This window comes from Salvelinus alpinus, chromosome 2 (assembly GCF_045679555.1).
Source record: "Salvelinus alpinus chromosome 2, SLU_Salpinus.1, whole genome shotgun sequence".
In the NCBI taxonomy this organism is placed as follows: domain Eukaryota; kingdom Metazoa; phylum Chordata; class Actinopteri; order Salmoniformes; family Salmonidae; genus Salvelinus; species Salvelinus alpinus.
Genome location: NC_092087.1, coordinates 9,178,460 through 9,190,863, shown reverse-complemented (window position 1 = coordinate 9,190,863; position 12,404 = coordinate 9,178,460). Strand labels below are relative to the sequence as shown.

At 40.9% G+C, this 12,404-nt stretch overlaps 2 protein-coding genes across 2 annotated transcripts; one reads left to right on the top strand and one right to left on the bottom strand.

Annotated features, from left to right (window-relative positions):
- Positions 1 to 541: 541 nt before the first annotated feature.
- Positions 542 to 7,259, bottom strand: LOC139553421 (elastase-1-like). Its single transcript, XM_071365724.1, has 8 exons — positions 7,141 to 7,259; positions 4,923 to 5,026; positions 4,239 to 4,339; positions 3,493 to 3,618; positions 2,204 to 2,340; positions 1,334 to 1,476; positions 884 to 1,033; positions 542 to 668 (listed from the first exon to the last, which is right to left on the bottom strand). Exons 1-8 carry the CDS (start codon positions 7,178 to 7,180, stop codon positions 657 to 659), a joined length of 813 nt encoding a protein of 270 aa, XP_071221825.1. The 5' UTR covers positions 7,181 to 7,259; the 3' UTR covers positions 542 to 656.
- A 1,137-nt stretch (positions 7,260 to 8,396) lies between these two features.
- On the top strand, positions 8,397 to 11,319 carry LOC139553429 (elastase-1). The gene is made up of 8 exons (XM_071365737.1): positions 8,397 to 8,516; positions 8,740 to 8,843; positions 9,317 to 9,417; positions 9,614 to 9,739; positions 10,118 to 10,254; positions 10,425 to 10,567; positions 10,891 to 11,040; positions 11,221 to 11,319. Exons 1-8 carry the CDS (start codon positions 8,477 to 8,479, stop codon positions 11,230 to 11,232), a joined length of 813 nt encoding a protein of 270 aa, XP_071221838.1. The 5' UTR covers positions 8,397 to 8,476; the 3' UTR covers positions 11,233 to 11,319.
- The last annotated feature ends 1,085 nt before the right edge of the window (positions 11,320 to 12,404 follow it).

Genomic DNA, 12,404 nt, shown 5'->3' with positions numbered 1-12,404 from the left:
CACTTATCCCACCAGACATGCCACCAGGGGTCTTTTCACAATCCCCAAATCCAGAACAAATTCAAGAAAATGTACAGTATTATATAGAGCCATTATTGCATGGGACTTCCTTCCATCTCATATTGCTCAAATAAACAGCAAACCTGGTTTCAATAAACAGATAAAGCAACACCTCACAGCACAACGCCTCTCCCCTATTGGACCTAGATATTGTGTGTATGTGTTGATATGTAGGCTACGTGTGCCTTTAAAAAAAAATGATGTCCTTGAGCTGTTCTTGTCTAATGATGTTCTGTATTATGTTTCATGTTTTGTGTGGACCCCAGGAAGAGTAGCTGCTGCTTTTGCAACAGCTAATGAGGATCCTAATAAAATACCAATACCAAACACATCTCCTTCTCAAATAAAGCTGGCATAGTCACAAAATTACACTCATAACTCATAATTACACCCGCTAAAATTACACTCATAACGCACACAATTGTGTGAAATATATCATGTGGATTTGACATGAACAGTAAAAAATAAACACGAGGGAAGGTTTACTCCAAAGTCAATGAGGTTTATTGAACTTTTAGAGCAGAATGTTGGTGTAGTTGAGCAGGGTCAGGGGTGAATCTGGGTTCTGCCTATCTGCTCAAAGACCATGTTCCTTTTCAACCCATGATCTGTACAGGAAAGGAGATCAATTAAACACAGACATTTGCCCCCCAAATAATAATCAATATTGTGACAGAGACCGCGACACAAATTTTACAAAATAAAATATACAAAACAATGTGTCATCCAACTTGGGTATGTCATCTATTATAACATTAATGCCATAGACAAGCTTGGAGAGAAATAAAGTCATGTTCTTAGTTCCTAGCTATACAGGACGTACCCCGTTCATCCAGCTGATGTAAGCAGACACACGGGTGAAGACGGTGGGCCTGCGGTTGACGTTGCATCCAGAAGAGGAAACGAAGCTGGTCACACCGTGGACATAGTACTGACCGTTGACCTGGCAGTTCAGGGGGCCACCAGAGTCTCCCTACAATGATGGAGAGAGAGCTTCATCAGGACTGAGTTACCAATTTGTTATTCTTACTCATATTTATGTATAACATAAAGAGTCACTGGTTATTTGTATTTTCTAAACATGTAGCTAAACGATGATATAATTCCAATGATAAACAAATATAAAGTAAATGAAATGCATCCAGTAAAACCAAGACAACTCCTCTTCATACCTCTTGGTGTAACGTTTAAGGTTTTAGAGGAACAGACATGGGTTCAAAATCCCAAACCGATCGGTCTTCCCCCCTCTTCCCCTCCATTACACTGGTCTTACCTGGCAACCAGAATTGGCTCCGCCACCGGCACAGACCATGGTGGTCTTGACGGAAGATCCCCACCAGCCAGAGCTAGAGCAGGTCTGGTGGTCAACGCTGGGTAGCCAAGCCTGCTTCAGGCTGCTGGACAGAGAACCGCCAGCTATAGACAAGGTGATGCTTTATTAGAATATATTAGAATAATGACATTTATCCATTGTTGTTGTATATCTCTTCAGCTGACAGTGAGGAACAGGGGGATGCATTTAAGAGGAACAGGATATGAGAATTCAATGTGGTTTCATTAGAACATTTCCAAATAATGACATTTAATTGTCTGTCTTCTCAGTTGACATATTAGTTATAGCAGGTTGACGTTTAGTGTCACGAGAATTGTCCTGGAGGTAAAACTGAGAGATTTTCCTTTAGATAGGCCAATTGGCTTTTTGGTTGTATTTAAGGTTAGGGTTAGTTTCTAGTATTAATGTCACATTCACAAGTACAGTGAAATGCCTTTCTTGCAAACTCAAAACCCAACAATCCAATAATCAATAACAATAAAATACTAAAAATAACAAAGTAGAACACGAGATATAACAAGGGTTAGGTACTAGGGTTCGTTTTAAAATCAGATTTTATTACTCTGTGCCAGCTAGTGACCTCTACAGAGCTATCTCCAGAGCAAGATTCATGACAAAAAACGCTAACCTGCTTAGTTAGTCATTTACATGCTTAAGACCAAGTATAATCCCCCCCCAAAAAACTAATTTGTTAGCTCTGTTAGTGTCATATTCAGGGTTGTGGTTAGTTATTGCTAGTCTCTGGGACCTGTATGTAAAGACAATTAAATGTTAAATGTGTTACATTGAAGATAATAGGTTACTACTGACTCTGGGTGCGTCCCCATCCGGTGATGTAACAAGGGTTGTTGTTGGGCAGGATCTGGCCAGACGGAGGAAGAGCAGCCAGCTGGACGACAGAGTTCAGGGAAGCCTCGGTGTCCAGACGCAGCAGAGCAATGTCATATCTGAGGGTTAAGAGGAGCACAATGTCATATCTGAGGGTTAAGAGGAGCACAATGTCATATCTGAGGGTTAAGAGGAACACAATGTCATATCTGAGGGTTAAGAGGAGCACTATATCATAACTGAGGAACAGAAGGTTATACATCTTCGGGTTATAAATCTTTCTCACAGATCTTTCTCACAAATAAGAATTTGTTCTTAACTGACTTTCCTAGTTAAATAAAGGTTTAAAAAAATAACAAAAATAAAAAATACATTATTGTGGAATATCTACTAAATGCTAAGTAAAGCTCTTGGGTCACTGTATTATAAACATACACAGCATCAAAAACATTTTTAAAGAGCTTATATAGCTACATCATGGTCTCCTTAGAATATATATTTTTAAAGAGCTTATATAGCTACATCATGGTCTCCTTAGAATATATATTTTTAAAGAGCTTATATAGCTACATCATGGTCTCCTTAGAATATATATTTTTAAAGAGCTTATATAGCTACATCATGGTCTCCTTAGAATATATATTTTTAAAGAGCTTATATAGCTACATCATGGTCTCCTTAGAATATATATTTTTAAAGAGCTTATATAGCTACATCATGGTCTCCTTAGAATATATATTTTTAAAGAGCTTATATAGCTACATCATGGTCTCCTTAGAATATATATTTTTAAAGAGCTTATATAGCTACATCATGGTCTCCTTAGAATATATATTTTTAAAGAGCTTATATAGCTACATCATGGTCTCCTTAGAATATATATTTTTAAAGAGCTTATATAGCTACATCATGGTCTCCTTAGAATATATATTTTTAAAGAACTTATATAGCTACATCATGGTCTCCTTAGAATATATATTTTTAAAGAACTTATATAGCTACATCATGGTCTCCTTAGAATATATATTTTTAAAGTGTGCCATTTTACCATTGTAGTTAAATGTAGTCACCTTGGCTGATATATTAGTTCTACCGCATGTCACTTGTGGTGACATAACGTATATGTCACAGTAATGACATATTGGTTATAGTACACGTTTTTGAGGTACTGACCCATATTATACTCAAATTGTTATCAGTGAATGTCTCAGAATAAAATAAAATATATATTTTTTAAACAATCAATTTTCAACTTTTAAAACAGGACGTACCCTCCAGCGATGTTGTTGGAGTTCCACAAGTTGTGGATGTAGACTTTGTTGACGGTCATGATCTGCTCCTTACCCTCGTTGCTGTTCAGGTTGTGGTCTCCCAGAACCACACGCCAAGTCCTCTGGCTGAAGACACACACGCAATAATACCTTGGTCACTTAGGAAGTCAGTTAGAAAGTCTGTTAGGAAGTCAGTTAGTAAGTCAGTAAGTCAGTTAGGAAGTTATGCAACATATGCATACACATAATAGAGATCTTAAAGTTGGAATCTGTTGCAGTGAAACTGCCACGTACGTTAGGTCTACTTTAAATAACTGTTTTTTTTCATTCATTGCACATCATTGCACATCGTTACATCATTGCACATCGTTGCACATCGTTATATCGTTACATCATTGCACTTAATTGCACATCGTTACATCGTTGCACATCGTTACATCGTTGCACATCATTGCACATTGTTGCAAATCGTTACATCGTTGCACATCGTTACATCGTTGCACATCGTTGCACATCATTGCACATCATTGCACGCTTAATACAACTGCAGAGTATGATTTTTGTTTATCACAATGCTGGAAGCTCATCTCCTCCGTTTGATAAAAAATGATGTTTATCAAATGAGCCCGGGGCGACCAGGGGCGCTGTGTTACCTATAGAGATCTCAGCTTTAACCTAACGCCAAGCGACCTTGTCAAGAGGTTTCAGAGTTTCACTATAAAATCTAATGTCTTCCTTTGTCCAACCTGTCCACACAGTGAGCAGCAGTCATGACCCATCCTCTCCTGATCAGACTACCTCCACAGGTGTGGTAGTAGGAGCTGCCAGACTGGTACTGGAGAGATATCTGAGGACAAGAGAGAAAGAGAGAGAGAGGAGGATGTTAAAGATGAGAAGCAGAAGGGAGGAGAGAATTAGAACAAAAAATATTTACAAAAAAATATTTGACAAAAGTAGAAAAGTGTGTTTCATAGTATTAAACTATCAGGTGCAGCTACATCCTTGCCGGATCCCAGGTCCCATGGCCAACTCCTCTAGTACAGAGGAACTGGGTGAAGCACAGAAAGATCTGGGTGCAGGCTAATGTTGACACCCAGAATCTAATCAGCTAGGCTGTCACAGGTGACTTCACTGGTGGAACCAGCCTGTTTTACTGCACAGAATGGTGATCACAGCAATCAGGCTGGTTCCATCAGGCTACGAGAGACTATTTTTTATTTATCCTTAATTTAACTAGGCAAGTCAGTTAAGAACAAATTCTTATTTACAATGACTGCCTACCGGGGAACAGTGGGTTAACTGCCTTGTTCAGGGGTAGAACAACAGATGTTCACCTTGTCAGCTCAGGGATTCGATACAGCAACCTTTTGGTTACTGGCCCAACACTCTAACCACTAGGCTACCTGACGCCCCAAAGGAAAATGTTTTACCTGCCAGGGCCAGGAGTTGGGCTGGGCGACCTCGCCACCCACAACTCTTTCCTCAGCTCCATCTTCCAGGTATCTGGGCTGGGGAACCAGATTCTCAGACAGCACTGGGGACAGAGGAAATACAGTTAGAGACAGAAAAAAAGGAAAGAAAAGTGGTTAAAGACCGGGGAGCCACAGTGTCTTACAGAAAAACAAATAAAGACCGGGGAGCCACGGTGTCTTACAAAAAAACAAATAAAGACCGGGGAGCCACGGTGTCTTACAGAAAAACGGTTAAAGACCAGGGAGCCACGGTGTCTTACAGAAAAACAAATAAAGACCGGGGAGCCACGGTGTCTTACAGAAAAACGGTTAAAGACCAGGGAGCCACGGTGTCTTACAAAAAAACAAATAAAGACCAGGGAGCCACGGTGTCTTACGAAAAAACAAATAAAGACCGGGGAGCCACGGTGTCTTACAGAAAAACGGTTAAAGACCAGGGAGCCACAGTGTTTCACAAAAAAACGGTTAAAGACCGGGGAGCCACGTACAGGTGTGCCGAAGCTTGTATCGTCATTTTGTTTTGTCATTATGGGGTATTGTGTGTAGATTGATGAAAGGGGGGAACTATTTAATACATTTTAGAATAAAACTGTAACATAATAAAATGTGAAAAAAGTCAAGCGGTCTGAATACTTTCCAAAGGCACTGTATGTCTACCTATTACACAAAAACAAATACACCCCCCCCCCCCCACTTCACATCCTAAAGTGCCACGTACACAGAAATGCTGGTTTTAGGCAGCACTGAAAAGGCAGGGCAGGCCAGGGCCCATGATTGGAGTATTCATTGCATTGTGTAATGCAGTGTAGCCTAACTTGTTTTACACCATCCCAGCAGGGAAAAAGACTCGGGGCTGAGACAAAATCATTTGGTGTCTGAAGCCCGTAAGCCCGCCTCTGGTGACGTCAATGGTGGCTAGTAATAAACTAGTCCTGAACATATCTTAAACGAAAGGCAATGTATTCGTTTACAAATAATTCCCAAAGTTCTAGACCTCAGTTGAATCTGGTAGTGAATGACGTGGCTGTAGAGTAAGTTGAGGAGACTAAACTTCTTGGTGTCACCTTAGACTGTAAATTGTCACGGTCAACGCATATTGATTCAATTGTAAAGATGGGGAGAGGTCTGTCTGTGATAAAGAGATGCTCAACTTTTTTTTAACAACAAAGTTGATGAAACAAGTCCTGCAGGCTCTAGTTTTATCTAATCTTGACTAATGCCGGGTGATATTGTCAGGTGCTACAAAGAAGGACCTAGGAAAGCTAATGTAACCAGTATGCATGTTTGTCTCAAAGTAGAGGTTGACTGAGGGACCTTACAGATAACTGTATCTGTGGGTTACAGATGAGGTAGTCATAAAAAAAAGTATGTTAAACACTATTATTGAACATAGAGTCCATGCAACTTATGTGACTTGTTAAGCACATATTTACTCCTGTACTTATTTAGGCGTTGCCATGACAAAGAGTTTGACTACTTATTGACACAAGACATTTTAGCGTATCGTTTTTAATTCATTTGTAAAATTTTCTAAAAAACATAATTCCACTTTGACATTATGGTATAGGCCAGTGACCCAAACAAAAATCTAAATTTAATCTGTATTAAATTCAGGGTCTAACACAACAAAATGTGGAAAAAGTCAAGGGGTGTGAATACTTTCTGAAGGCACTTTAGCATGAGATTAGCTATAAAAAATGCACTTTTAAGTCTTTGCACCATGGCAACATGTGTAGAATTGTAGAAAGTTACTGTCCCCCCCTCCCGCTCAGACCACTGGTCTCTCCCCTATTTGACCTAGTTAACCTAGTTTAGGCATATGTTTTCTGTATGGTCTCTCCCCTATTTGACCTAGTTAACCTAGTTAAGCCATATGTAACCTAGTTAAGGCATATGTATACTTTAAGTAGTTATTTATATATGCATGTAAGTCTGTAATGTCTGTTAATGTTTTGAAATGTACTGTATGTCAATTGTAAAGTATCTTTGTTTGTAATGTCTTTTTCTGTTTGTCAGACCCCAGGAAGAATAGATGTCGCCATTGGCGTCGGCTAATGGGGATCCTAATCAAATCTATATTCTACTCTATTAGTCTCAATCAGAGGGTGAATAAATAGTCTGTATAGAGACGGCCATTTCTTCAAGGAGATCGAGTATAGAGATGGTCAGTTCTTACCCAGGGCTGAGAGAGCGCTCAACAGGACGAACCTCAGCATGTTTTCAATCTGTCAGTGTCAGTCTGTCCTTATGGAATATTCCTGTCCCTGTTTTATACCCTCAGGAGGACTCAGAACACCCAACCTGATCTATCTATGGTTACAACATTCAGGTAACTTTCCCAAAATGCCACAGTTTTCCCAAAATCCTGGTTGGAGGATTCCTGGAATCGGGAGAGAATAAGCGAGGAGGGACAACTCCACCCAGGATTTCTGGAAAACCTACCTGTCTGGTCTGGACTGGCTGTGGTTTAGGTGTTTGTACAACGTCAGGGTGGCGGCAGGTAACCACCTGTGTTCTGTCCCACCATTGTCTCACTGTCCAAGGTCTTTGGCATCGCCTCACCTCACATACAGTACCTGGGTTAGGGTTAGCAGATCCAGCTGTATTACTGTACAGTACCTGGGTTAGGGTTAGCAGATCCAGCTGTATAACTGTACAGTACCTGGGTTAGGGTTAGCAGATCCAGCTGTATTACTGTACAGTACCTGGGTTAGGGTTAGCAGATCCAGGTGTATAACTGTACAGTACCTGGGTTAGGGTTAGCAGATCCAGCTGTATTACTGTACAGTACCTGGGTTAGGGTTAGCAGATCCAGCTGTATTACTGTACAGTACCCGGGTTAGGGTTAGCAGATCCAGCTGTATTACTGTACAGTACCTGGGTTAGGGTTAGCAGATCCAGGTGTATAACTGTACAGTACCTGGGTTAGGGTTAGCAGATCCAGCTGTATTACTGTACAGTACCTGGGTTAGGGTTAGCAGATCCAGCTGTATTACTCTACAGTACCTGGGGTAGGGTTAGCAGATCCAGCTGTATTACTGTACAGTGGATTTTTCCAGGATCATTACCTTATCTTGTGTAATTATTGGAAAATAGTACTGTTTTAAAGATGTTGGAGATAAAATATAAGTTTTTATGAAATGTTTGAAATACTCTGTACACTTCAAGAAAGGCTCCAATGTGGTTTATTGTCCAGATTGTAAGCCCCTCGGGTTTGTTTTTCATGTGGGTATTTCTGTTTGCCTTTTGCTTATCTTGTGCTGATAATAACAGCTACAGCAGTTCCATTTTACACGCTGTGTTGCCAATCTGAAAATACAGTACACCTACTTCCCAAATTACATTTGATTCCCACTTTAGTGCACAGAACAGGGTGTGATTTGGGACGCACCCCTACACCCTGTTCGAGACAAACCAGACAGGAGGTCAGTTGGGGTGTCCTGCCTCCCGAGGGTATAAAACAGGGACAGAAATATTCCATCAGGAAAGACTGACACTGACACACTGAAAACATGCTGAGGTTCGTCCTGTTGAGCGCTCTCGCAGCCCTGGGTAAGATCTGAACTTCTTCCAGACACTCTGTCTGCCTTTTTACCCCCCCCCCCCCGTTCACTCTCACTCACTCTTCTTATTCAGACTCTCTTCTTCCCTCTCCATTTTCTCAATTTCCTTGTGTCTCTCTCTCTCTCTCTCTCTGTCTCTCTTTGAGTAAGTACAGCATCCATAAGAAATCTACTTTTAGCTGTATGTTTTCCCCCCTGGTAACCTCCTGCAGTGCTGTCTGTGGATCTGGAGCCACAGCCCAGATACTTGGAAGATGTTCCTGACCAGAGAGTTGTTGGTGGTGAAGTCGCCCAGCCCAACTCCTGGCCCTGGCAGGTAAAACATTAGCCTGATCCCAGGACTGTACTATATGTGCTTAAGCCAACTCTTCGATACTCCACGGTCATAGGAGTTGGCTATGATACACACAGATCTGGGACCAGGCAAAAAAATATATATTACTGTTGAGACATGTTACTTGAATTAAACTTTGAGCACTAGACCTAGGCAGAAAATATTTGTTTTTTGTAGTATTTTTGAAAATACTAACTTACAAATACTCAAGGTAGTTGAATATACACTGAGTATACAAAACATTAAGAACACCTTCCTAATATTGAGTTGCACCCCCTTTTGCCCTCAGAACAGCCTCAACTCGTCGGGGCGTGGAATCTACAAGGTGTCTTAAGTGTTCCACAGGGAAGCTGGCCGTGTTGGATGAGCCACTTGGGAGGCCTTGTCTTCTCATCTTTAACATCCTCCTTTCACCTCTCCTCTCACCTCTCTCTCTCTTTCTCTCTTGTCCTCAGATATCTCTCCAGTACAAGTCTGGCAGCTCCTACTACCACACCTGTGGAGGTAGTCTGATCAGGAGAGGATGGGTCATGACTGCTGCTCACTGTGTGGACAGGTTGGACAAAAGAAGACATTATAGAATAACAACATTTTTCCAAGAGTTAACGTTACACAAATAAATAATACACAGATACAAATACATTATACAAGATAAATAGCAAGTTTTGTTAATTTTGATTGAAATGCCATTTATAGGATATGGAAGTAACTTCCTAACTGACCAATGTATTATTGCTTACGTGTGTGTGCAGCCAGAGGACGTGGCGTGTGGTTCTGGGAGAGCACAACCTGAACAGCATCGAGGGTAAGGAGCAGATCATGACCGTCAACAAAGTCTACGTCCACAACTTGTGGAACTCCAACAGTGTTGCTGCAGGGTACGGAATTCATTTGTAATCCATTTTTTATTTTTGTTTAAAGAAGTTCAAATTTTCGTCAATAATTGGTTTGAATTTAGCTACACCAGTTAAATGTCTCTATTTTTGACAGATTCTAATGATACTATTTTATTAGATCTTAAAAATAAGTGTTCTGTAGTATGTTTATAATAACAATTACCTGGAGAATGATCCTAGTATTAAGTGTTTGGGTTGAAGAACCAAAGAACAGGAAGAAGGTTAGGAGGGAGTATGTAAGAAAGATTTATGACTTGAGGTGAAAATGAAGCCTCCTGGACATGTACTTCTGTTCCTCAGTTATGATATAGTGCTCCTCTTAACCCTCAGATATGACATTGTGTTCCTCTTAACCCTCAGATATGACATTGCTCTGCTGCGTCTGGACATCGAGGCTTCCCTGAACTCTGTCGTCCAGCTGGCTGCTCTTCCTCCGTCTGGCCAGATCCTGCCCAACAACAACCCTTGTTACATCACCGGATGGGGACGCACCTCCAGTGAGTTGCATAAGTAGCTAACAGTAACTGAACTTGTAAATGATTTTGGGTAAATATCTGTACATTTATATTTGTGTCTAGTTTCTAGTTTTTTTTTTTCTACAAGTTGATCTAGCCATATGATTCCCATCCTGTTATCTCCTCTAACGTGACCCCTGTCCTTCCTATAGCCGGCGGTCCTCTGTCCAACAGCCTGAAGCAAGCTTGGCTACCCAGCGTTGACCACCAGACCTGCTCTAGCTCTGGCTGGTGGGGATCTACCATCAAGACGACCATGGTCTGTGCCGGTGGCGGAGCCAACGCTGGTTGCAACGTAAGACCAGTCTAATGGAATAATTGGGTTAAATATTGCAGTCAATTGGGGTTCGGGGGGGGGGGGGGGGAGGTTGTTCCAGGGTTTGAACCTGCAACCCTTTCTCTCTTGTTCCAACATCTTACCAATTCTCTTAGTGGTCTACTGCTGAGGACTACAACATGTTTTTGAATGAATGCAGTGTAGTTTATATCGCTTTATCATTTAAATGATGTCATTGCTTACATATTTAGAACTGAAAAAAACAAATCATTGATGTGTTGTAAGTATCTTGCCCTGGTCTCAGTCCTGATGAAGCTCTCTCTCTCTCTCCATCATTGTAGGGAGACTCTGGTGGCCCCCTGAACTGCCAGGTCAACGGTCAGTACTATGTCCACGGTATTGCCAGCTTCGTTTCCAGTGCCGGATGCAACGCCACCCGCAAGCCCACCGTCTTCACCCGTGTGTCTGCTTACATCAGCTGGATGAACGGGGTACGTCCTGTATAGCTAGGAACTAAGAACATGACTTTATTTCTCTCCAAGCTTGTCTATGACATTGTTATGCACATTTTAATTTGTCAAATTGGTGTCCGTCTCAGTAACAATATTGACTGTATTTTTGGCAAATGTGGAAATGCCGATCTAATTCATTTTCTGTCCTTTCCTCTACAGATCATGGGTTGAAAGGGAACATGGTCATCGAGCACAACCCAGCTCAATTTCATTCACATTCTGCTCTTAAAGTTAAATAAATGTAAAATTTGCAGTAAACCTTTTGTCTTGTCTATGTGTATCAAGTCAAATCTATCTCAATGTTTTTCTCCACTTTAAGATATCATATGTAAATTGATCAGATCCGTGATAGGGTTAAACATGTTCTTAGTAAACTTCCCTTGGCAGTACCAATGATTTATATATACACTAGATGACTTATAGGGGGCTCTGTTTTGAAGCCGCCGTGCCTCCATCTTGATACTCCCCCACCAGTGTAGAAATAGTTAGGAAGATATAGAAATGCATTTATTAATGTCTACATTTGTTTTTGCCTCATTTATTATATTACAGACACATGAATACATACTTTTAAATTGTATTATGTCCCCACTACAACAACAAAACACTTCAATACATGTAATTTGGTCCTTGAAACATTTAATTGAAATACTGTAGATTTCAAATCAAATTGTATTGGTCACATACACATGGTTAGCAGATATTAGTTTGAGTGTAGCGAAAGGCTTGTGCTTCTAGTTCTGACCGAGCAGTAATATCTAACAAGTAATCTAACAATTTCACAACAACTACCTTTTACACACAAGTGTAAAGGAATGAATAAGAATATGTACATATAAATATATGGATGAGCGATGGCCGAACGGCATAGGCAAGATGCAGTAGATGGTATAGAGTACAGTATATACATATGAGATGAGTAATGTAGGGTATGAAAACATTATATAAAGTGGCATTGTTTAAAGTGACTAGTGATACATTTATTACATACAATTTTTTATTATTAAAGTGGCTAGAGATTTGAGTCGGGTGGTTGTTGTCCTTGATGATCTTTTTTGGCCTTCCTGTGACATCGGGTGGTGTAGGTGTCCTGGAGGGCAGGTAGTTTGCCCCCGGGGAGACATTGTGCAGACCTCACTACCCTCTGGAGAGCCTTACGGTTGTGGGCGGAGCAGTTGCCGTACCAGGCGGTGATACAGCCCGACAGGATGCTCTCGATTGTGCATCTGTGTTTTTTGGTGACAAGCCAAATTTCTTCAGCCTCCTGAGGATAGGGGGGTGCTCCCTCTGCTGTTTCCTGAAGTCCACGATCATCTCCCTTGTTTTGTTGACGTTGAGTGTGA